The sequence below is a fragment of the Melanostigma gelatinosum genome (assembly GCF_949748355.1).
Source record: "Melanostigma gelatinosum genome assembly, chromosome: 3".
In the NCBI taxonomy this organism is placed as follows: Eukaryota; Metazoa; Chordata; class Actinopteri; order Perciformes; family Zoarcidae; genus Melanostigma; species Melanostigma gelatinosum.
Window position 1 is genome coordinate 27,542,591 of NC_136636.1, and position 26,783 is coordinate 27,569,373.

A 26,783-nucleotide genomic window follows, 5' to 3' on the forward strand; every position below is an offset into this window, starting at 1 on the left:
GTGTCGGCGCTTGGTCCGGCTAGTCTGGGTGAGTGGTCTAAAGATGTGGCGGGCGGTGATCGTCTCCCACTCTTAATCCAAGTCCCAAGCTTCATTTGTCCGATGTTGATGTATGTCTGTCATAGGCCAAAAGAGCTCCAGTAACAATGGCGGAAATCCAATAAATTAGGTCAGAGCGGCATAGCCGAAAAATGTTATCAGGATAAATAGTTTCATGTCAGTCTATTGATCATTTAAATTAACCGATTTTTATGAATTACCAGGGGAAAAAAAAGATGTATTTAACAACTTTATTTTGATTGTAACCACCTGACCGTGGGTGGTTTCTTGAGATGTAGCAGACGAAGGTCACAACTGTTGCACTGTTTTCCTGCACACACAACAGTGTTCTGCTATCGGTCAGACTTAGAAAAAAGCTAAACTGAAAAACGTTCCATTTTTTTATCCACAATTGCCTCACTATCTTCACTAATTTTATCACTTCACACTGTTTCTGTTGCATTGCTACATGTCGACGGTGCAGTGGAACAGTACACTGTTAAATAATTGGCTGCTTGCGTGCCACTCGTAGCACACTCCATCATCGAGTCATATGATTGGCTGTTTGAGTCAGGGAGGGAGCACGCTAGGGGTTTGTTCATGCAACCGAACTTTGCGTTTTCTCTGTGCTTTTCTAGCTGTTTTGCATTCAATACATTCAAGAGAAACTATGGAACATTCTATGATGCAATTGTCTTGTTATTGATGAAGTGTCTATCACAGTATATCATTATTGTTTTATTGGCTAGGCCTATTTCACATTCACACTCTATAATCTTGTTTTCCACTGGTGACGTATGTAGCAGGCCAGTAGTGAGAGGCTAAATGTTAAGCATCAATGTTGGATGTTGGACTCTCTGATCATGTCTTTGTGTGTGTGTGTGTGTGTGTGTGTGTGTGTGTGTGTGTGTGTGTGTGTGTGTTACCTCTTTGTGATATTGTAAATGTGTTTGGGTGAGTGTGAAATCAGATCTATAATGAGCCTTGCTTTCTCCCTGGCCACATAATCCCGTTTGTCTTAGAGGCAGGCTCCATTGATTTGCCTGTTTTTTTCATCTTTAATTTCCTCCGGCTGTAGCTCAGAGTGCAGCACATACGGCAGATATATTCATATTCTTCCTACAGCAAGCATGTGTGCGGGGGCAGACTGAGGGGGCTGGTGTAATCTCACTGGACTGGATGTGTTGTGGAGGTTTTATGAGGCACAGGTGGACGCTGAGCGAGCGTGGACAATGTGTATTCATGTAGGCTATGTGTAACCCCTTCTAGCGTTCTCCTTGAAGCTATATTTGGACACGACATTGTGGATAGACCACTTTCCCATGTTGCATTGCATTGATTGACACCATCCCGGACAAACAATCAGATACCGTATAAAGCAGGGGTGTCAAACTAATTTTCACTCTGGGGCCACATCAGCATCACGGTCGCCCTCAAAGGGCCGGTTGTAAATGTAAGACGGTGTAAATGTAACTACTCCTAACATATTTAGTTTAGTTTCCCGGGATATCTGTGACTTCAACACCTACTCAGCAGAAATAGAGGTTATTTTTTCCATGGTTAATGGCAGTTGAACGGCTTTCAGGGCGATAAGCCACGCCCCCTCTCTGGCGCGTCCAGTGCAAATGAACACAAATAGCCCCCAGCGAGACCGGCGCAAATGGCTCAACTCAACTTTTTTTTTTTATACTCAAACATCTCCGCGACTTATTAAGTGGCGTAATAATCATGCGACACAACAAATCAATAATGAAATTCGTTGCAAACTCTTTTAATAATCGATTTTCATCGATTTTATCGATTCGTTGTTGCAGCCCTACAGACAATTGGAACAGCAGCTTACTTGATGACATCACCACGTTTTTTTCTGTAAAGTATTTTTACAATCAAACTAAATATGACAACCCTGCTGTTTTCGTTTTCATTTAAAATAAAAAATGATATATTGTGATATATTGTTACACATACATATATTATTATTTTTTTATATGTATATGTGTGTATATGTGTGTATATATATGTGTGTATATATATGTGTGTATATATGTGTGTATATATATGTGTGTATATATATGTATATATATATGTGTGTATATGTGTATATATCTGTATATGTGTATATGTATATGTATATATATATATGTGTATATATGTATATATGTATATGTGTATATATCTGTATATATATATATGTGTATATGTGTATATATGTATATGTGTATATATATGTGTATATGTATATGTATATATATATATGTATATATCTGTATATGTGTGTGTGTGTGTGTGTGTGTATATATATATATATATATATATATATATGGAGCAGATCCCGCTAGCAACACCTCACATCTCCGAAATCGTCGGCGCAGATTTTTAAATCGGCTGAATCTTGACAAACCGACCACAGATTTGGTGCTTAAACAACTAACTTCTCGCCTCAAAAATCCTAAAATTACTTTCTGTGACTTAACAACAGTAGTATTTTGAAAGTTTCATCTTCCAGTTGTGTGATTTCTCCTCCGCCATTGTTTCCTGTTGCTGGTGCAACATACGTTCTGGGATATTTGGCTGTCCCAAGTACAGAGAAGTCACCTCCGATGCATACCCGGTAAAATGGGCGGAGCCACATCCGGGCATTAGGACCGTGCTTGGCTCGATGTGAACTTTGAATTGGAACAGTACTTGGACTGATGACGTTTCACAAGTCCACGAGTTTACAAGTACAGAGAAGTACGCATGTTGAGAAAGGCACGATTACTTGTTGGAAACCTCTTTATGGGTTGTTGCATCTCCTATCCACCTGTTGTGATAGTTTTAATGTCGGCACACAGACAACATGCTATCTCATCACTGCGACTTTCTATCTCATAATTTCAACCATGGGGATATTTTTATTTTCACATCTAACTTTTAATTTTTGCAAAAAAAAAGAAATCTTTATGTTTTTTAATTTTTTTACCTGCCATAAGTATCACAATACCCGATACTTACGATACGATACCAGAATTCGATACAATACCACAAATACGATACGATACTGGTATATTTATCTGTACTAGTAATAAATAAAACATCTGCACGGTTCCCTTCTTTACCAGCTTGTTCCTGCCCAGCTTTTTGAACACTTAACAAATGGCATTAATATTAGTATTTGCCTACAGCAAGATATTAATGAAAACTACATGGTGACATGATTGCTGCTGACTCTGCTGGCGTCTGTCTGACTGTCTGGGTAAACAATGCTTCATTTACTTGCATAGTGAGTTTGATATTTTCACTTCATATTTTATCTTAATTCATGGAATAATTATTTTTCCTCAACTAAAAATTTAAATAATTAGCTCAAGATCCACCCTCAGGCTCCACCAGCATGTAGCCATTTTGCATCAATTGTGTTTCATTTAGTACACGTTTGTGTGCATTGTGACCTCATGATCATATAGGCTTGTTGTCAAACTAGGCTAAGGCTACTCGTGTTAGCTGTATATTGGTGAGCTTGGGGGTGTTCATGTTTATAATCACGTTTGCTTACCCGTCGTTCTTTGAACTCTTTAAAAAGTTTAGGGTGTCTGTCTGAAAGGTGCTTTGCACCGTGTTGCATCCTTTGGTCTGAAACACGTTTTGCAGACAGGTCTCTGTAGGTCAGTGGGCTTTCCTTCACTGTTTGCAATATAGCCAAAGTACTTCCAGATGATACTTCTGGCATCTTGTTTTTCAAAAAGCGGACTGTCGGCAAAAAGCTCCTGCATGTCTCCCCTGCGATCACTCGCTGTCAGTGCGCTCGCTGCCTGTTGCTGTGTGAGCGCACTGGGCAGCCCGCCCCCTTGCAGTCAATGCCTGCAGGCTGCATGACAGGGAGTGGAGCAGCAAGTGCGCTCTGATCGCGCGCTATTTTAATAAAGTATCGATACTAAAAATATGCAGTATCGTTTTTAACGTACAGGTACCGTGGTACCTTTTTAGTATCGATACACCGTGCAACCCTAGTTTGTTGTTTTTGTTTTGTGTGTCGTGGGGTTTTGTTCTCACAGCTAAACATTGCATTGCATGTTTCCATTGTTTCCCTCGGATCTTATCATCGTCCCCACGATGTAAAAGCTTCTGAAACAGTATTTCGACCATGCTAAAGTGAGGCTACATCCAGTAAGGGTTTTGCTCTATCTCTCCCTCACACATCAAATTTACTTTAAAATCAACACTTACACATAATGGTTTACTCGATTATGGGTCCATAAATGTGGTCAACACACGTCTCTCACTCGTTTCCTTGTTGTTCTCACTCGTAGCTCTGCTGGTGGCTGAAGTCTGTCGTACTGGAGTTGTTCATTTACAGTTTATCTGCGGACTGAACAATAGTTGTGCAGAACAAAATTAGCGTTAATAAGAAAAGGAAAGTCCTCCGTTTTTGTCCATCACCCTCCCTAAAGCCGCTAAACGTGAATACAGACGTCCGCTCCGTAGGTCTGATAACGCCGCTGGTCACGCCGCTCGCAAAAATGCAGACTTTAACTGGACAACAGCTGCTAGTAAAGACAACAGGGTCAGCAATGCCTGTAATCGGTTGTCCATGTTAAATTAACCTGGTAGTCGATCGGTAATCAATGTTGTTGTTGGTGATTTTCCGGGAAACGGTCACGTGATAGGGGCGTGACGAATCAGGGAAGGACACGTTGTGACTGCTAAGAACCAATCAAGTAGCGAATGCAGTTGTGGGCATCATCGTTCAAAACGTATCAGTTTTCGACCAGCCACATGAAGAGGCAACCCCGGAGTTTTCAAACGTATCCGTCCTCGGGAGCGTTATCAAACTCTTCCGTTTTCGGTGCTTGAAAACTCTGGCATAGTGTGGACGCTCAGTGTAAACGTGGCAGAACATCAGCATTTTCAAGTGGAACCGGAGTTGTGTGGACATGGCCTAAGACTGGCAGTACTTAATCATTAACACAGCTTGGCTACCTCGCTGTGTTAACGCCGGGATTTGTCTGTGCAACATGTCTACTAGGAAACTTGGAGGCAGAACATTTTAATAATTTAATAATTTTTTTACACACTTTTTACCCAAAATTAAATCAACACAGCACTGCTTTCACTTCCATGTTGTGCTACATTCCAGCTAATGTACATGTCTTTACATCAAAATAAAACGTATACGGTTCTTATTCACCTGAAGCAAAATATAAATAACATTTTTACCCAAAATAAAGGGCTAACTAAAAATAAATGTGTGTTGTTCACAGTATTTATTGGACACACGTCTTTGGCCAAATGAAATGCGATTGCATCTGTTATTTCAGCGTGTCTTTGGGAGGTGGATGGATACGCTGTCGCGCTATGCAGGGTCGCTGTTATGGTTTTCTGGGTTGACGTTGGACATGGACGGAGATTCAGTGAGGTAACGTTAGCTTTGGCTGACTTAGTTGAGGAAGCGCTTGATTTGATATGTAGCAGAGCACGCATTTTAAACGTCTATCACTGACTATCATGCTCATTTAATCGTGGCAGCCAAAATCGTGATCGCGATTAAAATTTGATTAATTGTGCAGCCCTAGCTTGTGTTGATATTTCTTTTCCTACAAAAAAGAAAGAATAATGCACCTTTAAAGGAATAGAGAGGCTGGCTGTTGTCCCAAGTATTCTTTTTTTCAGCATTTCTGTTTTATTGGATAGACCGCTTGGAGAGAGACGGAAAAGGGATGATATAAAGAAGACTCAGCCTTGATATATGGTGCGCACATTCTACCAGGTGAGCTACCGGTTTACCGTCTTTATGCTAAGCTAAGCGAGGGGTGGGCGGTATGGGCAAAATCTTCTATCACGGTTTGTCATTTTTAGTGCTGGGCAAGTTAACGCATTCATTCATTAACGCCGACAATTATTTTATCGCGCGTTAACGCATTTTTATAAATTTATTATAAATTATTTTTTATTGAAAGACAAGAGACAATACATATACATAACAACAAGAGGATGACAAGAACAGTGGGATAAAAGCCAGCAAACCTCCTATAGTCAGGTGTACGTGTGTCTGTATGTCCTTGAGCCTTTTGAGATGGGGGGGGGGGGGGGAAATAATAATTAAAAAAACAACAAAAAAAACAAGTAAGTATTTTTAATTTATCCCTTCAGGGTTTGTGTAGAGAAAAGGTGACTTCCACATCTGGTCGACGGGGGGGGGGGGCAGAAATAAAGAGAGAAGCTGCACCAGCTGTTACTCTCCCTGGAGACTAGTGGACATTGCTGCGGTAAAGTCAGCAGCCACTCAGATCTCTGTGGTCAACTCAGCAGACACTTACATGTTAGTGCACCTATATGCTGAAATTCACGGTAAACACATTTAAACGGCACAGATCGGGAGCGAGCGAAGGACTTTGAAAGTTAGCGGAAACATTAACGTGAGACAACATCCGGTTTCGTCAGACGAACATCCGGTTTTCAGAATAAGATGCCAACAAAGTATGAATTATATTCACATTAAGCATAAAACATGCTCCCTGCATCTCGTGAACCAAATGTTATTGCCCTTTTGTTCATATAGCAGTACTTTTAAAATAAGTGTGCAATACACTACTTTTGAATTCATTATTGAACTTTGAATAACAATGCAATTAATCGCATGCGATTACATATTTTAATCGTTGCCCAGCACTAGTAATTTTATATAGCGGTATGCAACACGATACAGTAAATTCAATTCAGAAACTGTTTGAAAATAGCTGTACTGTATATCATCACGATCTTCCTTACAAAGAAAACCTAAAGTGTCACGTGAGACAACACAAGTTAAAAACAAAAGACTCAACATAGTAAAGCTTTCAGAATAGAAGCTTGAAGGTTCCTGAGAACAATCATTTCAAGTGTTGCAGGTTTAAATATATACCAGCCTGACTTCAGTCAGTTAAGTATAAAAATCACTCAAACCAGTATTTTAGAGTGTACCAAATATTAGTTGATTACAAAATCATGCAATCATTTCTGCCGCAGTGAAAGCAGTATTGCCAAATGTGCTTCCATGGGACAGGTTTCTACCGTTGCATGGTGTATAACTCCGTATCGGCTAACCGTTTTTTGGCTGGTAAGTGGGTAAGGGTATTTCTCCAAGACTCCAAAAATCTATCTTCATCTCCAGATGCACAATGAGATCATACAAAGTTTGAAGTTAATGAGTGAAGAGCTGCCTTTGCAATCCCTTCACCTTACTTTGAACAGTAGTGCCCGTGCTCCCTTTTCATTCGTTCAACTACATAAGCGTGTGAGTGGAGGCTCAGCTGAATTGCAAGAGGTGGTGTGAGGGTTGAAGGACATTGAGGTGTTTAGCTTTATGTTTGGGGTTGTTGTCTCTTATCTGAAGTTCAGTTCTATTGTGGACTGCAGCAGGTTTTCCTAATCACACATGGTGAATCTATGTGCAGATTCGACACAAAATGGATCTATTTTGGATGTTGTAAAGCAGCGGTTCCCAAACTTTTTAGGCCACGCACCCCCTTCTACATCCCGACCGGGTTCACGCACCCCCAACCCCCCCCCCCCCCCCCCCCCCACACACACACACACCTTAAAAAAAAAAAAGCAACAGAGCCGCATAAAAATCGGACGAATGAGAGAACAGTTTGCTCGCGCGTGGCGTTTGTTTACAAGATAAAAAACACAAAAACTCTTCCTGCACCGTGCCTTCGAAAAGGTAACGGACGTAACGTTACGAAGGTAACGGACGATTGGCCAGATTGGCCACATCTGTAGGCTCGTCTACTTGCAGAGAGTAAAACTCACTCTTCTTCACGCGACCGACCAATGTAGCCAGGATGTCTTCGGACAAAGCATCGATGCGCACGACAGTGTTGTTGGACACCGGGATCACGTCCAACTTTTTCGCTTCTCTCTCTCCAATCATACATTCCACCATCTCTTTAACATTCGTCTACTTGCAGAGAGTAAAACTCACTCTTCTTCTCTTTAACATTTTTCCCTCTCCACCACCGCCTCTCCTCCCTATTACGCGGCCAGAATACCACCACAACACGCCGCCTGTCTTCGGCAGAAATGCGCTCATACACGCACGGGAACAACACGAGTTGTAATATAAACCTCCATAACACCCCGCCACTCTCGGCTCATACCTCCCCAGCAACGAGGCACATCACCCGGTCACAATACCTCCAGAATGTCCCCCGGGTGAAATCCGGGACTTGGTTTTATGGTTCCGAGTGGCGGGCGCTCACTCGTTGGCGCTGGGACGCGAGGTCTCCAGCCGTCCCCGCCGTGAGGCACCCGATCGTCAGGTCTGTCAGCCCTCGGAACAGGCCGCGGGTCAATAACTCGTGGGTGGCGGGGTAGAGGCGAGGCAGATCACAGAAAAATAATAAAGACTAGAGTACAGCAAAGATATGTTGATGAGAAGCGTATTTGTACGTCAAACACAAACGTAATCAGGGAGAAAATACGTTCGTGGTAAAACGTAATTGAGAATGCATTTTAGTTTTGGGGGAACGTAATTTTTAGGAGACAGGACTGCACCGCCATTACATTTTTCCTCTCGCGCACCCCCTAGAGGCAGCTCGCGCACCCCCAGGGGTGCGCGCACCCCACTTTGGGAATCCCTGTTGTAAAGTAATCACGATGGTGTGGCATTGTAATTGTCCAGTTATGGTGCTGGCAAGTGACACCTGACAGTGTAAAATGGTAGTGGTATAATATTTGGCCAAGCTACTTGACAGCCTCAAATCGCCAAAGTCCTTGTTGATTTTTTTTTTTAGCTTAAAGGTGCTAAATAAAAAATGAGGCCCATACTATCTATGATTGAGGAATAGCCTCTACATGGCTCTCAACATGGTGACGGCTGAGCCGGCAGCTAGAAGAAGAAAACATTTTTATTGTCACATTTACACATACACGAAATTTGACTCCTGCATTTGACCCATCCCTGTATGGGAGCAATGGGCTGCCATTGATCGGCGCCCGGGGTTCAGTGTATTGCTCAGGTACACTTCGACACGTTCCAGTCGGGGATCGAACCGTTGACCTTCCGGTTCCCAGGCGACCCTCTCAACCCAGTGAGCCACGGTCGCCCCTAGAAGCTAGCGGTGGCCATTAGCTCAACAGTAGCGCCACATACACTAAGCACAAAGTAACTCTGATAACAACACACACAGAGGGAGGGCGACTTCATTCTCTGCTCAGGTAGACATTACTCCACTTTGTCTTCATAGAGGCGTTTGCTGCTATATTGATCTGAATTTAACACCTTTGTAAAAACAATAACATATGAAACCTAAAGGTTTGACTGTGAGAATCAGACCAATCTGCAAGTGAAGCAGTGTCACCTACAGGGTGGGTACCGAAACTCGGTGCCAATATGGCACCGGTTCCTATACGTCCGGTATCTACCGGACCGAAACGCAACGCAGATTTCGGTGCTTCCTTTCGGTGCCTGAGCCGATTGAAATATTTTTTTTACACGACTCTGATGACTCCATCCTCGCAGCAGGACTCGGTCCTCCACTCCTCACTCACAGTATTATTACAACGGGGTACTTAGCGCTGTCGCTCATAAGCATGCGAAAGCTTCTTCTTCTTCTTTGAGACCAACTGGTGGTTGGCAAACGACGAATTGGCGCATTACCGCCACCAACTGGTAAAATAAAATAAGTCATGAGACGTGTCGTATTTTGGAGGAAAATATGCTCATATTTCTGCAAAATAATTGCTGAAGTTTGAAGCTGTAGTGTGTGTACAGTGTGTGTTTTGTATTTATTTAAGTATACTGTAAACTGTTAACAGTTAACATATTGTTCATAGTTTAAAAAGTTTGAAGCCAAGTGTTTTGTATTTATTTATAGTATACTTTAAACAGTTAATATATTGTTCAATTAGAAGAAAAAAGTATCTGTTCAGGCACCGTTTCGGCACCGGTATAGTTTTAAAAGTATCGTTTTAGCACCGGTATCGGAAAAAACCCAAACGATACCCAACCCTAGTCACCTAGAGATGGACGAAATGAGGTTCTCACGGCATCATTTCGGACAGCAACTCCTGCCTCCTAAACCTTGTTAAGAACACAAGCTGTGGCTAAATACAATTTCAGAGCTTGCCATTTGAAAAGTGCATTAGTTTGAATCCTAATCTTGAAAACTGTGAATACAAACTATTTTGATCAGCACATCTCCACATGTCACTCCAAGGAGCGTAGCAAGAATAAAATGAAACTTATGAATCATTATCATGTTTTGCCATCGGGGACAGTGTCTCTTCACGTTTTCATTTTAGGAGCAAAAGCACAAATTGCATTGTGGAATTCATGCCAAAAGCAGTGTACACGCTATGGACACTTTCTTTTTCGATTGTGGGAATGTTTTGTGATAATTTTTACACTCCTAATGCTGACGTGGTAAAGAGGAAGTGTTTTTTTGAGACAGTTTACGTTTCTTTTCTTCCACGAAGCTGCTATTGGAACAGTTGTTTTAAGTTTTCATGTTGACCTAATTGCATCCACTACATGTCAGTATCTGAATCATACGTAAATCAGTGTAATATTGAGTCCATGGAGTGGGATACACTTTCTATAGCTACTGTATCTGCAGTTGCATGACTCGTCTTTGTCTTTCAGTTTGTTACTCAACGCTTACCAAACTGACACTTTGTATGTTTGTACTGCTGTGCACTTGCTCTCATGTTTGGATTTGTTTTTGTCCTCACTATAGTACCCCAGAGGTACATTTAGATATCAAAGGATAATCAAATGGTTTGTTTTAGGAGCGTGTATGCCCGCCAGCCAGTACTTAGCAATGTGGGAACACTGGGGAGAAGGGAGAGAGTTATGTGAGAGATGATGAAAGAGAAAGGGTCTCCTCTTGCTGTTCATTTTGTGTGTATGTCCCTCCCCCTTGGACGTGTCTCCAAAATGGTCTCTGTTCTAGTGGAAGTAAAAAGACTTTGTTGAGCCTGCTGGTAATTTGAGCCCGGTATTCATGGCCAGAGGAACGAACAAGGAAGGGAGGGAGGTGCTGGAGGAGGAGGAGGAGGAGGAGGAATGGGGAGAGAGGTAAAGAAAGCCTTTCCTTCGTATGGAATTTACCTCCCTAGTTAACTGTCTGCTTCTTTTGGAAGAGGCCCAAAGAGTGACCCCCTTTGTGAGTTAGGTAGGAGTGAGGTGGCTGTGTGAGGCAGCGATCACAGGGACAATAAAGAGCCAGTGGGGTTTGAAAAGGTTCTGGATCAGGCCACCATGGGATCCACTGCATGCCATCATGTCTAAGTATGTTACAAGCTCACGTTAACCAAGTGTCTGTGTCCTCACCTGTATGGCTCCGTTGAAGCCACAATGTCCCACTTCTGTAACCACAAGCTAGCTGACATTTCTTGTTGCTACCTACCTGTGTGTGGGTGGGGGGTGGGTGGGTTGTGTATCCAGCTGGATGGGTTGACATTCTCTGTGTGACAGTGAGCACAGCTGAACTGACCTTGACATTATTGGAAGTCCCCAGCCTGGCTGTGGTTGCGCTGGTGCTGGAGAGCAGTCGCTGTAGCCAGGGGACCATTACAGAAATGTCACGCGTCCTGTTGCACTCGGCTAGTAAACCAGCCTCTGTTTGAATGTTGGGGTCGTGTTTTTGTAGTAGCTTTTTCTTTTGTGACATGTAAAGTGGTGAATCAGATCAGTTTGGTGTTTTTCGGTGACCTTGCTAGAAGCGTTTGAACTGTGGGAGCACAGGAGGGCCAGTTCCCATTTCTGCAGCCGTGGCTTCTGTCTCCGGCTCTGCAGTCTGACTGGGAGACGGGCGAGCGAGGAGGAAGAGAGAGAGCGACGGGAGCCGAGGAGTGTGGGTCAGTGTTTCAGGAGAGTGTGGTCACATGATGAGAGGGCTGGGCCTCAAGTCGGATGACTCATCTCTCCAGGCGTCTTGGAGGAGGGCTCCTCCTGCTGGTTCCTTGCGTTAGTGCATCATAATGGGAGGATGGACGTGAGCAGAGCTGTGAAGCCCCTGGTTGTTTTTCTGCTCTTTGAATAGCCTCCTCCCTACCCCTCCACGCTGGAAGCCTCTGTATGGATGAGAGATGGGCCTATTGGACCATGTCCATACGCAGGCGTGTGAAAGCTCTATGCTGCTTCTTACATCAAGGCCTTCATTGTCGACATGAGTCAGCAAATTTGGCTCTTCATTAGGTGTGTGCGGATGGCTTCCCTGTGTCCCTCTTCAACAGCTGTTTTGACCTCTAGTGAAGGAGTCCTGTGACAGTGCTTCCATTTGTGATCAGGCCTTCATTTTCTGTCGAGTCATTTTCCTTTAGTAACTGAAATGTGTCTAGCTAGTGGCTATCTAACGGGTCCGTTTGATTTAAAGTTATGCAGCATGTAAAAATTTGTTGAATAATACCAATTGCAATTTTTCATGGCAGACATTTTATAGCAGGAAAAGCACAGGAGAGGAACAACAGCATTCCACGTAGGTTCATTTCCACGCCCCTAGTGTTCAATTAATTACACCTGTGCTTTTATAAAATCCCCACCTATGTTTTGATGTGGTGAAGGTTAATAAAGCAGTCTATAAAGCATCAAATGGAATGCAGTTATATTACCTCATGCATTTCATTTTTTTTTTTTTTACATATAAACAAACAAATTGAATCCAATAAACACACTACAGAGATGTGAAATGCTGACCCCTAATTGGAGCATATTTAAAGATAGCATGTATGTAAAACTCAATAAAAGCACACTGACTAAAAACAAACAATAGGCAGTCTGGCTGATTCATCCCAAAGTAGCCCTGCATGAACCAAATTCGTAGTGGAGATCAAACGGCCTTAATCACACATTCTGATTATCGGGTTGCTCATGCTCTGTCATGGTGTTGTGGTTGGTTTTGTTGTATTTTTTAAGTTCGTCTTTTTTCTTTAATGGTCGACTAATATTTCTTCAAAATGTCGTCGTCCATTCACTGTGAAATGTAAATAAAGGTATTAATTACGGTACCCAGAATATCAGCTGTCTGATGCATCAATCCTAAATGTATGGAGTGCACAGTTAAAGACACAGTGGCCAGTGAAGTGCAGTTTTGTGTTTTAACCCATCGTATCACATGACACACTGAGTCACGTAGCAGTAAGTTGGTGCGTTCCCAGGTCCAGACTGATGGTGTTGCTCTCTCTCTCTCCTCAGGTCCCCCATGACCGTGAGCCGTGGGCTACGGCTCGGCGGCACCCCACCTCTGGAGTGGTCCGTCGCTGTAATTGGGGCCCTGTAATTGGGGCCCTGTAATTCCCCCCCTCGCCCCATCCCATCCCATCCTGTCCCTCCCCTCCCCCTTCCCCCCCCCCTCCCCCCCCCTCTTCCCCCCCTCCTACGCGTCGCTGTGCCGGACGTCATGAGCATAGTAATCGTGCTGGGAGTCACCACACCTGAAACGTCTTACTCAGATATGGCTGCTGGATCAGAGTAAGTACTGGCTACAGGCCGGGTGGCTGTGCCCTCATCTTCAAGAACTATTCCGGTTTTGTCCATCAGTTTACTAACAACTTAGCCCCCCCCAACTTAACTTGCTAGTGTGTCTGTGGATACAGCGACTTTGCTCAAATGGAACACGTACCTCAGGTCGTAAACAAACTTCCCGTTTAACCTGATCATCTACTCCACCTGAATAGCTGCTGCAATGCAGGTGCTATTAATAACAGGAAATGACTGGAAAAGAAAACAATGGCCAATGTTGAAACAGAAATATCCCATGATGCTGAGCAGCACCTGACCTTTGACCTACCGTGCGTATGTAGTTGTGCATGCGGCGCGCCCACTTTTAAATGCAGTGGAGCTTTACAATGAACGGTGTGTTCACTCTCGTCTTCATGTGTAATTAAGTGCTGAAGATAAAGTTTAATATGGCCGTTTGTTCACGAGATATGTGATTGTCTGACCACTCACAAACTGTTCTTTTGTTTTTGCCTCTTAGCAGTCGGGTTGGTGGAAACAAAATATCAATACCCAAAAGTATTAATATAACTGTCGACTGGCACTGTTGGACTGTTCTTGGTAGTTCTATATATGAATCTGCTGTCTTTATTTCTGTTATTTTGTGTAATGGTACTAGGCGCTTTGTTTATTGTATTTCTGTGTGTGAAAAAATACCTAATAACAAAACAGCCACATGTAGTCAATGGCCAGCACTGTGAAACTAAATAGTAGGGGCTCCCCTTTTCCATTCCATTAGAGGTTTGGGGTCAGTAACCTCCAGGGTTTTTTAAGGAGGACCCAGGGGATTCCCAGCTAACGCAAAAGAGCTCAAGTTAGACACAAAGTACCGGTACTTTCTTTTGCCCAAAGCAATGCAATACGTCCATGCAACGTTGCTGAGCCCGCCCCTTTTTGTACACGTTTCTCTACAACTGTAGCACTTTGGGTTGTGATAAATATACTATACAAGTCTGCAGGAGAGACCCGAAGAGATAGGAAGTGCTTTACCAGACAGAAATAAAGGAACTGCTGTATGTGATGCTTCATTCAGGCCGGTTGCACATGAGCTCAGAAGCATCTAAAACAAAGCAATGTACTCCTGACTCCTGTACAGGGCTGGACGGTAAACACAAGGACGGCTACTCAGGGTTCGTACGGTCATGGAAAACCTGGAAAAGTCATGGAATTTTAAAACGGTTATTTCCAGGTCTGGAAAAGTCATCGAAAAAAATAAAATCCCAAAAGTTTTGGAAAGTCATGGAAATTTGTTATATTCATATTTTCATGTCGTTCATTTGCGCTGAGTTGCCAGCCGGCGTTTCTCAGATTGGAGTGAGACGAGGAGAAAATGTGATGTCGTGATCTTCGCAATAGAACATCTTTGATGTGTCGAGTCTTGGCCAATCAGCGTTCAGATGTGTACTTCATTTCCCTCCGTTACAGTTTAAGTTACGTTATGTCCGTTACCGTTCATACTTGCTGGGTTAAGTTAACATCCGCTGCATGCGACACTTTGTCGATTGTTAACGTTCATCATTATCGCGATTTAGAAGGAAAAAACGTAACGTGATGAAACATGCAGCCCCCCCCCCCCCCCCCCTCCGGTTCAGTTCATGCGGTCACTCGTTAACGTTAAACCGGAACACCGGCGCATCTGGCTGCAGGTTGTGCAACCATATGTGCAAACATGAGGCGCTGATGAGATGAGGTCAAAGAGCTTCAGGGAGAGGACGCTGGTTGTGTAGCGCAGCTTGACGCAGGGCTGAGCTGTGAGTGGAGCTGGGCCTGGATAAAGGTGGAGGTCTAAACTGACGTGAGTACAGCTTCCCGCTGTCACAGTATTTTAAATACATTGATAAGGCAGGGTATGCTAAATGCAGCCTCTGCTCCAAGGAGATAAAGTACAGCAACAATGGCTCACATGCAGAGATGGGCAAAAATACATCAAAATGTATTTTGATACAAAATACCCCTCAAATAAACGTATCAAAATAAAATACAAAATACTGGTGCCACAAAATGTAACAAAATACAATACATGTATAATACAAGCATAACTTGTAATACAGTGCACGATTAGATGGTCAGGCGTCTCTTGATGAGGCTATCATGAACATCCAAGCTCCCAATCTCCCTCTTCCTATAGCTAGCTACTCCACTGATAAGTTAACTTGCTAAACACTGGCTGTGCACTAGCCTAGACAGCATGCTAGCGTCATTAGCATGTTAGCATCGAGCTTGATATTATAACCATCACCATTTATATACAACAGGCTATGTAGCCAGACCCAGACATCAATTATACATCAAGCTCGTTGACATCTGTCACACTCAGATAAAATATTTAACTTGACAGACAATCCGTTAAACTTGAAGATCTGAAGACTGAACTCGTGAACTGTTTTTTGATTCGTGGAGGAAGTATTTTGAGTATTTTAAATAGAAAATTACTCCACTCTAAAGTATTTTGTTACAAATTGCGTTCGATTTTTATCGGCCCTATCAAATAATATAATGTCACAATATAAAGGGAGAAACACCTTTAGTGTGTCAGAATATCATGTGGTTACCATGTGTCCATTTGGGTCTCCAAATGTCCTTTTAGAGCTCCGCCTGGATCTCTTCATGGAAGAAACACTGTAGAATGGTCATACTTTGTCCAATCTTCTTCAAATTTGAGGCAGTTGTTCACTGATAGTGTAGTTACAGCCTGTACAGATACAGCCACTGGCAGTTATTTATACTGAAAGATACTTTTTTATTTTATGCGGACAAAAATCTTAAATTTTTACTGACTCCAAAGGCCCACTGCTCTGTTTCTGTATGACCTACAGGTTGTCTGACACTTTTGATGCATATAGTCAGAGTGGGCCCCGGGACACTTTGTACTTGAAAAGTTGGGCCCCGAGGTCAAAAAGGTTAAGAACCCCCGATTTAAGGTATACTGTTTGCTTTGGAATTCTCCTTGTTTTAAATACTACATTTTCTCACTTTTTCATGTATACACCGAGATTTCACAAAATGTTTGGTCATGGAAATTTGGTTTGAAGTCATGGAAAAGTCATGGAAATCCATTGGTCAAAATGTGTATGAACCCTGGCGTTTTGTTTACCCCATCAAAGTCTCTTCAGATTCAGACATCTCAGTGAGCACTTTTATCTTCATATCACCAGAAAATGAGTAAGGTGGTTGTGGCTTCATTTGAAGCAGTCACTTCCTGTTATGTGATATTACATAGCACTGGGTGCAGTGTGCAACTGTCCTGCGCAGCTATTTCTTATGCCAAATGTAGTGACGGAATAAATAGTTTCACCACCAATCACTGTGTTCATACACTCGCACAGAAACTGCTGTGTGATGTTTATTTGGTAGGGGCCGTGCATGTTCTTGAAACCAAGAGGCTTAAAACTACAAAGTGATTCATCATTTATAAGCATGCAGTGAATATGAATACAAGTAGAAGCATCATTCAGCACACCCTTTACACACTGTCAAGTACTTTTTAAGACATGCAACACAGAGGCTCATGATGCAACACATGCAAAGCAAATACATGAGGGATAATTAAGTTGGTAGATACATGGACTAAAGACAAAATTATGCTGCATTGTTTGACAATAAAAAACATATTGTGCACAGCATAACGATAAAATGCAGGTAGATGAGGGACGAGGACAGACCGAGGGAGGTTCAGCACAGACTGGTTGAGGACAGCAAGGTGCCGTTACAGTAAAGTGCCGACAGCTTTACGTCTGACATTAAGCTATGTAGATCACACAAAAGGAAACTACTTCTCAAAACACACCTCTCCCTAATGGATTTAAGGTGGAACTAACTGACACTGATGTTTTGCTGCAGGCAACCCAGAAAATAGGGCCTATTTAATAGGTTACATAGTCATTTTGTTGTGGGCTTTTTTGTAATATTTTGAAATAATAGTATTTAAATGGTGTAAGTAAATGCAACTAGAAGTAATAAATTTGTCATTTTTTTTTATTTTGTCATTTTGGGGTGCCCCTGTGGATGCATACCTATCGAGGTGTAAGAGAGGTAGACTTGTATCATGTTCTCTCCACTTCAGCCCTTAGCCAAACATTGAGTCGCATGTGAGGAAATGTCCACATACAGCCTAAGTAAGACCAGTTGCCACCTCTCTGTAGGGAAGCCCACTTCCGTGGCTGAGGTTATATGGAATGCAGTCGGTCTCCCTTGCCCTCCCACCCTCACAGGCCCCCTCTAGTTTCCTCCAAACAGGAGGCTCCATTCATCACATGATGCGATATAGTCTCCGCTTAGATATACAGAACCCAGCGGTTTAAATGAGACGTTTGGATTCTTTTGACATTTTTAAGTGTTCCAGATTTGGAGGGCAAGGTTATGCACTGTCTGGCCAGACCTCAGCTAAAGTGCAAAAGGAGTTGCATAACATAATGGCCTCCCACATTCCATTTCCTAAAAATCTGCTCTCTGGAGGCTGGAAAGCAACCTCGGGGTTGTGGTGCCATCTAGTGACCGACAAAACAGCCCAGGAAAAAGCACAGTGGCAAAGATGAAATGTTTTATACATGTGATACTTTTTTTGTCATTCCTTATAATAATGCTTGCTTTTGTTTTTTTTCAGCCCTGAGTCAGTTGAAGCAAGCCCTGCCGTGAATGAAAAAAACTATAACAACCACAGCTGTGGCAGCGCACAGGATCATGGGTATCGGGGACTACCATATGCTGTGAGTTCATACAGTTCTCCTCCAATCAATTTGAATCATAGCATGTCTTTATTATACCAAATGTGTTACACTCTATTACTCAAAGATAGACGAGTAGAAACATTTAAAAAGCTAAAACAACAACTCATTTGAAGTATTTTCTGGTTTTCTAATCACTGCAAGATCTGTGTTCTATAATAATGGAGCAGTAAGAGTAAAACTAAGGGTTGCCAGTGCTTCTAGTCTGATTGAAGACATGGATGTCTATCCTACTGTTAGTCCTCTATATCCACGCGCTACTTCCGTTGTTAACAGCTGTACTGTTTCACATCCCTGTTTTTTTTCTTTTGTTTTTTTGCCCTCATTTTCATTCGTCTCCATTTTCCGTTTCCCTTTTTTTTGCCTGAACACCCACGTTGTTTGAAGATGCAACAGTCTTCCGTTGTGTGTTGTCAGGATCACAACTATGGCGCGCCCCCTCCCCCCACCCCACCCGCTTCCCCGCTCTCCCAAACCATCATTCCCCGCATGGACCTCAACGGCGTCGTACGTGGCTCCCGCTACCACGACGCCACCGAGGACAACTCGGCCGACAGCGACAGCTCCTCAGAGGAGGACGGGGCCGTGTCCGGCTGGTGTCACTGCAGCCTGACGCCGGACGGCCTGCTCATCAAGTGTGACAACTGCAGGTGAGGGAAGAAGCACCCGCCAAGTCTAGATCCCGGAGCGTGTAACGACCACACAGTCTCGCAAATTCATGAGAAAGAACAGAGCAGGTGGAACATTTTGAAAGTGTAGTTATTATTTTAAGTAAAAATGCCATACTTTTCTGTTTTATATGTATACTCCTGACATGAGGGCTCTGTTTGAGACTTTCAAATGACATTCACTGCTCTTGATTAGGACCCTGTGTGGTGAGATTGTAGCAGCATCAACATGATCACAATTTAGTTTTTATTAAATACAAAACTTTGTTTTCTTTTTGTAGAGTCTCTCACTGTTTGTTTCTAAACCTCAAATTTAGGTTTGGTCACTCCTCAAACTTAGACATGGCTCATTTATGTGCTGATGGGTTCTATGGCCTTTTTTGTTTGCAGGGGACTCGACAGGAGGAAAGGAGCAGAAGGCCAACACAGAAAACCAGAAAATGTCTCCGGTACTATGTCTTTTATCTTTGTTTGGTTCAATCATTTCCCCATAGTAGTCTGTAAAGTGCTATCTGGTTACCATGGTTTGTGGTTGTTTGTAGCTGGAGAGAGCAGTGCCACCGAGAGTGGTGACGAAGAGGTGTCTCCATCCACCATCTCCTACACCGCCACCCAGCATACGCCCACCAGCATCAAACTCACCGTCAACCGGGTCAAAAGGAGCAAATCCAAAAAGAGGAAGAAGAGCACAGAGAAGGCCCGCGGAGCACAGAAGGGCAAGAAAGTCAAGGTATGCAAACTGGTGGAAGCAGAGTGAATCAGGATGAGTCTAGCACACAAATCTATTGACAGATTAAAGAAAATTATAAGCTCAAAGCCCAATGGAGCTGTTATTTTCTTTGCCACAAGCACGCCCCATTGAGATTACCTCAATGTTGTTACTGATCGCAGAACAGTTGCTACTTTACATGTCCATGTATTGATATGGGTTCATCTTCCTTCTCCCAGGCTTTCAGAGAGGGTTCTAGGAAGTCCATGAGGATGAAGGTGAGGATCGGAGTTAATCCTGCGTTTATGTTAAAGGTCCCATATTGTAGAAAGTCAGATCTCCCTGTCTTCTTTTGCTTATAAAGCAGGTCTAGGTGCTATATAAATACCGTGAAAGCGTCAAAGGCTCAATCCACGGAGAAACGCACACGGCTCTTATTCAGAAACTGTTCCTTTAAATGAGCCATCAGGATTTATGTGATGTCACAGCTATACTGTATGTCATTCCCTGCCTATAATGACACTAAAATAATCAACTAAATAGTGCTAAAACAGAGCGTGAGTGAATACAGGTATATTATGACAGACGGTATGAGAAAAACAGTGCTTTTTGAACATTAAAGCACGTAAACATGTTCAAGTAGAGCCTGAAAATGCGGGTGATGTGTCTCCTCAAAGTTCTACTCAGTGCCATCAGCATCATGCTTCAACCCGCTCCGTCTTGTCCTCTGTCTAGAACTCAACAACAGAGGCCAGCGTGCTGGATGAGAACACGGCAGAGGGATGGGAGAGCAAGATCCGCCAGTGGACGGACCAGTACGAGGAGGCTCTGGTAAATCAGTACAGCGCCGACGTCCAGACACTCCTCCAGCTTCACCGCGCCGCCAGCACCACTGTTTCAAAGGCAGAGAGCAACACGGCGGTGCCCCTCGCCACCACACAGATCCACGCCTCAGTCGACGCCATGGACACCATCAACCGCACTGAGCTGGCCTGTAACAACACTGTGCTGGGCTCACAGATGCAGGTCGGCCCACGTCCTGAACCAAACTCTGTATTGGTTCAGCTTGTATGTCCCAATGTGTGCATGTGCAACAAATCGTACCATTGCAAAAGATGCTATGTAATCATTAAGGCCATAACAACACATGATATATAGTCAGATTACGGTACATCTTGGTTTCTGATTTTGCATGTATGCCCTGAGGGCTTGGTCGATACGGCTTTTAATAATACCTCGATATTTTTACGCGATGACGCAATGTAGATCTTCATACTTTCTCTAAAATAACATAACTGTTTGATTAAACCCTTTGATACGCGTGATCATACCAGCATGATTATTTCAGCAAATTAATCTGAACACTAACCTGATGTGCTGTCATTTTAAACTCAGTGGTCTTTTATAGAGTTTGATAAATTATTCACAAAATTGAAGTTCCATTCTTTCTAAAACAGTTTATAGACGGTAGTTTCTCGCGATATGGTCATTTACTACATCTCACGTAGAACAAGCATCAGTACATCGAGTACATTCCATATATTGCCCACCTCTATGCCCTGCCTGCATGGATAATAACCATTCACAATTGTGTAATTATGAGTTACCATGACATGTTTAACATTTTTCTGCATTTGCAAATAACTGGTGTGTGATGTGCCGTTCGCAGCTCCAGTTGGGGCGGGTCACACGAGTGCAGAAACACAGGAAGATCCTACGTATAGCCAAGAACCTGGAACCAGACACGCTCATTCTTGAATATCGGGGGAAGGTCATGCTCAAACAGCAGTTTGAAGTCAACGGGCACTTCTTCAAAAAGTAAGACATCACGGTGTTTGTATCATTGGGTTTCTCCGCGATATGCTTTTAAATGTTTCGGTGCAAAGATGCTCACAGAGATCCCAGTGTTGATACCACTGTTGTCATATTTTTCCCCAGACCCTACCCCTTTGTGCTGTTCTACTCGAAGTTTAATGACGTAGAGATGTGTGTCGATGCAAGGACCTTTGGAAATGATGCCCGCTTCATCAGGAGGTCCTGTACACCCAACGCCGAGGTCAGCCAACAATCTCAATGCCTTTCTGCGTAGCTGTGAGTTCTGTCAGGCTGCTATTGTAGAATCTTTTAACTGAGATAACTCACGCATCTGCTCCCTTCTCCAGGTCCGGCACATGATTGCTGAGGGCATGATCCACCTGTGTATCTACGCCGTCAGTCATATCACAAAGGACGCTGAGGTCACCATTGGATTCGACTATGAGTTCAATAGCTGGTCAGTACTGCTCCTAAACCCTTATCCGTCTTTCCACCTGCCTCTGACTCAGCCACTAGAAAGCACTCATCCATAAAGAGTAACATGGGTCAAATCCAACTATCTGTACAACATTCAAGTATAAGTGGTAATGGTCTATGTTCTGTCTAGAAACGCATGTTTGCATCAGGAGTGAATCAAGTACAGTCTTAGTTTTCTTTTGGTTTACATAAACAGTTGTTGCTGCTTTAGGATGTCTTGTGTTCTGACCTCCAGTTTAATCGTTTCTGTCTCTTAACAACCCCCAGTAATTACAAAGTGGACTGTGCCTGCCATAAGGGCAACCAGAACTGCCCGGTGCAGAAGCACAACCTGAGCCCCAGGGAGAGCTTGCTCAGCGCCCCCTCGCTGCCACCGCCCTCCGCTCTGGCAGGTGCCGAGACCCGGCGGAGAAAAGCCCGAAGGAGAGAGCTAGAGAGCGGCCTCGCCGGTGACAGCAAACAGACCCTGAACCAGCACCAGGAGGCCAAAGAACTGCAGGGGACCAGTGACACAGAGGTGTGTGTGTGTCAAGCTTAGGCCACATCCACACTACTACGTTTCCATTTTAAAACGCAAATCTTTTGCTACGGTTATGCCGAGCCTCCACACTGCTCTAGCGTTCTCCAACCCTTAAAATGGAACCGCTACCAAAGCAATTTTAGTTAAAAAACTCCGGGTTTGCCTCATAGTGTGGACAGGTGGAAACGTAGACCGTTGAAAATGATGACATGGACACCTGCATTCGCTACTTGATTGGGTCTTAGCAGTAACGACGTGTCCTTCCCTGATTCATCACGCCGCCAGAAGACAAGAACAGCAGCCTTGATAATCAATCGACTACCAGGTTAATTCAACATGGAGAACTGATTACAGGCGTTGTTGAGCTTGTTGTCTATACCAGCAGCTGTTGTGCAGTTAAATTCTGCATAACTCTACTACTGAGAAATATCTTACGTATCAAGCACAAAACAAATGTTAGGGTGGATGTATCCTTGGATGAAGGGATCAATCAATACTTTTAAGTTACCTTAAGGTTAAACAAAGATCCTTGGATTTAACTCCATTACATATGAATGTGTCCGCAAACAAGGAAAGTGTTCTAAAACTGGGCTTGTTAATATAGCATGTTAATATAGCATGTTTTCCCCATGTGCTGCCTGTCTGTGCTATTAGGAGAGATTGCTGGATGAGTTGAACGTGGAGGAGGGAGAGGAAGGAGAGGTGGATGAAAACGGGGTGGCCATCTCCAGTAAAAGGGTATGACATTTTAACTTTTCTCCCAGTACAGCTGCACTAATTTAGCATTTGTGCTCGCTGTGACAATATATTCCAATTCCAGCACAATACATCAGTACAAGAGAAAATGTTTCCGGTAACGTTGCCCGTGTAACTCCTCTCTTTGTGTCTGTGCTCTTTCACGTAGACATGCAACAACCTGGAAAGGAGGCGCAAGAGAGTGGGAGGAGCAGAAGTCAAGGAGGAGGGTGTGGAAAGTGAGGACGGGGCGGGAAACCCCATAGGGAACACTCCTACACCCCACAATGTCGGAGTGGGGGTCAGCACACGACGCTCCAGCTATGTGATGGTCAGTGAGCGAAATCCGCTTGTTCATCCATATCTGTTCATCTTTTTTTCTTTTTTGAATACATTTTTTTGTCGTTCATTCTTTTTCAGGACGTGCCGTCTACTGACGAAAAGACCTCATTACCCAACCTGCCCGCTCCCATCGCCCCCCCTAAACCCGCACGACCCACCAAGCCTCGGCCCAAGAGTCGGATCTCTCGCTACCGGTCTAGTTCTTCCCAGCGAGCCCGGCGGCAGCGCCAAGCCCTCGCCCAGCAAGCAGCAGCAGCAGCAGCAGCAGCGGCAGCAGCTGCTGCGGCAGCGATGGCAGTAGTGCCGTCATCAGCCGACCAGGGTGCTGGTCTGGATGAGGACGGATCCCAGGGCCCGTATGGTTCTGAACACGGCCACGGAGAGAGCGGTCTGGGGGGTCATCTCCTAGACGGAGACGGCCATGGTCTAAACTGTATAAATAGAGGCAACCTGCGTTACCCCAAGACCAAGAAGGTTAGAGGACGCTAGACCTTGTAGAAATGAAGTGTAGGATTTACGCTAAGCTTTCTTATTTATGTAGTACATTCCTATCAAATGCAGAGTTAATCATTGATGCGTCTTTGTTCTCAGTACCTGGTGACAGAGTGGTTGAATGACAAGGTCCCTGGAGGGGAGAAGGTCCACCAAGAGGTGCCCGTTGAGCGCCCGCTACGGATAACCACTGACCCCACTGTGCTGGCCACTACTCTCAACATGCTGCCGGGCCTCTCCCACTCGTCGCTCATCTGCACCGCGCCCAGACACTACGTCCGCTTCGGCTCCCCCTTCAACCCCGAGAGACGACGGCCCCGCCCGCTCCAAATGGACGGCACTTACGGCTGCTACAAGAAGGTGAGACACGCCGCAAGGTGTTGTCGAGAGATGGAGGACACGGCTCTACAAACATTCAATAAATAATGTCATCTATGGTGATAAGCATTGAGTGCTAGTATTAGAAGCTTGTCTGCAGGTCCTTTAACAATTTACCAAAAGTTGGAAGCCTGAGCAGGATAGTTCGGGAGTTTTCAAGTGGAGTTGTGTGAGGTACCGGTACTTCTTCATAGTCAGTGTATTATCTACAGGAGATGGAGTTTGGAGAAACAAACAGGAGTACCAGCATGGGAGCAAATCAATGTATTTTTGATACCTAAAAAGATCTACCGGTATATCAGTTTAAATGTACGCTATATTTAGAATATCTTCAGACAGAGAACTGAAGCTGTTCGATCCATCAATGCTCTCTTCAAAGCCGCCAGACCCATTTTACCTCTTAGAACACAGGAGTAGCTGGTCTGTTGCTGCCTCGATTGGTTTGTAAGTTTGTGATATTGTGTGACTTTGGTGAATACGGGCTAACCATTTAAACACCAGAGTCACACAATAACACAAAAAAGCTAACCTGACAAGGAAGTGCTAGATCCCAAACCCCTGTGTTCTGGAAGGTAAAGTTGCCGTTTTTTTCAATGGAGTCTGATGGATTTGGCGAGAGCCTAGATAATGGCTTCAGTTTTCGCCAGGAACATTTTAAATATAATAATCTTAATTTAGATTTGTAGGTGTCTGAAAGACATCCACAGCAGTACATTGATTTGCTCTTGTGCTGCTACTCCTGTCTGTTTCTTTAATCTCATCTACTCTAGGTAATACGCTGTTTATGGAGAAGTGGGGTTGTATGGATACAACCACACTTCAAAACAACCCCACTTCACAACACCCAAACTATCCTTTTAAACTGTCTGAAAATGTGTCTCTTGAATCCCATTTTTAACTCCGAAGGTCTTGCACCGTATGCTGTTGTTTTGGTGAAAAATGAAGAATTTAAAGTTCTTGTTTTTACCATCATTATACCCTAAATTGGTCATAAAATGTATTCAACCGAAAAATGTTAATACTTGTGACTCCCAATCACCTTGTACGTAATATGTTAAGTTATATCCAAACCATTCTTCTATTATACAACTAAAGACTTTTCTGAAAGATTGGGTGAAGTTTAAGGAAGATTTTTTTAAATGTCTTCCAAGCAAACACTTTAGTTTTTTTTTTAACCCGTCATTACTGTTGTTTCAATGCAGAGATGGATAAAGCAGGTGGAGGATGAGAGCTGTTCAGCCAGTGTGGAGGATGGCACAGAGTCCACCTCCTCCCAGCAAAGTACCAGTAGCAGGTCCACCCCCAACCCCCTGTCCAGCGGTACGTACATCCCCACCTCCATCTGGATGACTCATTTATTCTGAAAGCACCAAAGCTGGAGGAAGAATGAACGTTAGATCAGAACAAAGCAACTGGGTGGTATTATTACTAAAAGTACAACGAAGTGAAGGGTGCAGTCCAGATTCGAAGCATGTCTCTCGTCTTGTTTCGATACCTTCTTGATACTAGAAGTGTACTCTCTCCTGTTTGGTCCAACTCACTTGTGTTATTTCACGTTTGTAAAATCCCAGATGTCAACGCACCGTTTAAGAAGCGCCGCTCTAAGTACGCGGCGGAGACGACGCCCGCACCCTCGGACCACCTGCTTCGCCCGCTGTCGCCCATCACGCCGCCGCTCCCGGGGGACTCCCTCCACCCACCGCTCCACAACCCCTGCGGCTCCCTGCTGCCCAACGGCCTGGTCTACTCGCCCATGCCCTCGCTGCCCCCCAGCCGCTGCAACACGCCGCTGCAATTCGAGGTGAGGGCACAGCCACAGAGACGCACCTAGATTCATTGAGACAGTTGTCCGTCAGAGCTCACGTGGTGCATGTGTATTCACCAATTGTGCCTCCAACCATAGGCAGAGTAGTGGCTGCAAGGCTTTGTGGCAGCCAATAAAGAGTTTATTTCTATAGAAAGTATCTCAGGGCTTGTGTCCACATAGCAGCACTCTAGCTCTCTTTCCGATGCTTCTATGACAACAATATCTTCACACATCACCACCATTGTATGATAGAGTAGCATGGTTACTTGTCTGTTTGGGCTGCTATGCATTTGCTTTACATAGTGTTCTCACCATGAGCACCAACTGGAGGATGTCTGCTTCATACCGTGTCTCCGCTCAGTCTGACAGCCGAAACGTTCGAGCAAGGCGACAGACGGCGTACGGTTCTAAAATCACAACACTCAGAGTCCGCCCTGCTGATCTGCTCCTAAAGGGGCTTTTCCTTCTTTGTTGTGATAGTGTCGGTCCAAAATATAAAGCTCAGGAGAGCCAGACACGGCCAAAACAAGCGTCTCCTCTATTTACCATAGTGACGTCACCAGCGCTTTTCTGAAAAGAGATTTTCAACTTGAAGTGCTCAGAGCGGTCGCACAAAAA

At 43.9% G+C, this 26,783-nt stretch overlaps 1 protein-coding gene across 3 annotated transcripts in view; it reads left to right on the forward strand.

The window, feature by feature from the left end:
• Positions 1 to 26,783, forward strand: part of setd5 (SET domain containing 5) — a 48,018-nt gene that overhangs the window by 11,948 nt on the left and 9,287 nt on the right. For all 3 annotated transcript variants that reach the window (XM_079266480.1, XM_079266481.1, XM_079266482.1), the window contains exons 2-18: positions 13,196 to 13,471; positions 18,102 to 18,204; positions 18,610 to 18,872; positions 19,281 to 19,339; positions 19,433 to 19,620; positions 19,839 to 19,877; positions 20,335 to 20,625; positions 21,269 to 21,417; positions 21,538 to 21,655; positions 21,762 to 21,871; positions 22,159 to 22,408; positions 23,066 to 23,149; positions 23,316 to 23,477; positions 23,567 to 23,962; positions 24,080 to 24,340; positions 25,561 to 25,678; positions 25,930 to 26,159. In XM_079266480.1, the coding sequence (XP_079122606.1) occupies positions 13,401 to 13,471; positions 18,102 to 18,204; positions 18,610 to 18,872; positions 19,281 to 19,339; positions 19,433 to 19,620; positions 19,839 to 19,877; positions 20,335 to 20,625; positions 21,269 to 21,417; positions 21,538 to 21,655; positions 21,762 to 21,871; positions 22,159 to 22,408; positions 23,066 to 23,149; positions 23,316 to 23,477; positions 23,567 to 23,962; positions 24,080 to 24,340; positions 25,561 to 25,678; positions 25,930 to 26,159 (2,892 nt within the window). In that variant the 5' untranslated portion in view covers positions 13,196 to 13,400. The remainder of the gene's footprint in view (positions 1 to 13,195; positions 13,472 to 18,101; positions 18,205 to 18,609; positions 18,873 to 19,280; positions 19,340 to 19,432; positions 19,621 to 19,838; positions 19,878 to 20,334; positions 20,626 to 21,268; positions 21,418 to 21,537; positions 21,656 to 21,761; positions 21,872 to 22,158; positions 22,409 to 23,065; positions 23,150 to 23,315; positions 23,478 to 23,566; positions 23,963 to 24,079; positions 24,341 to 25,560; positions 25,679 to 25,929; positions 26,160 to 26,783) is intronic.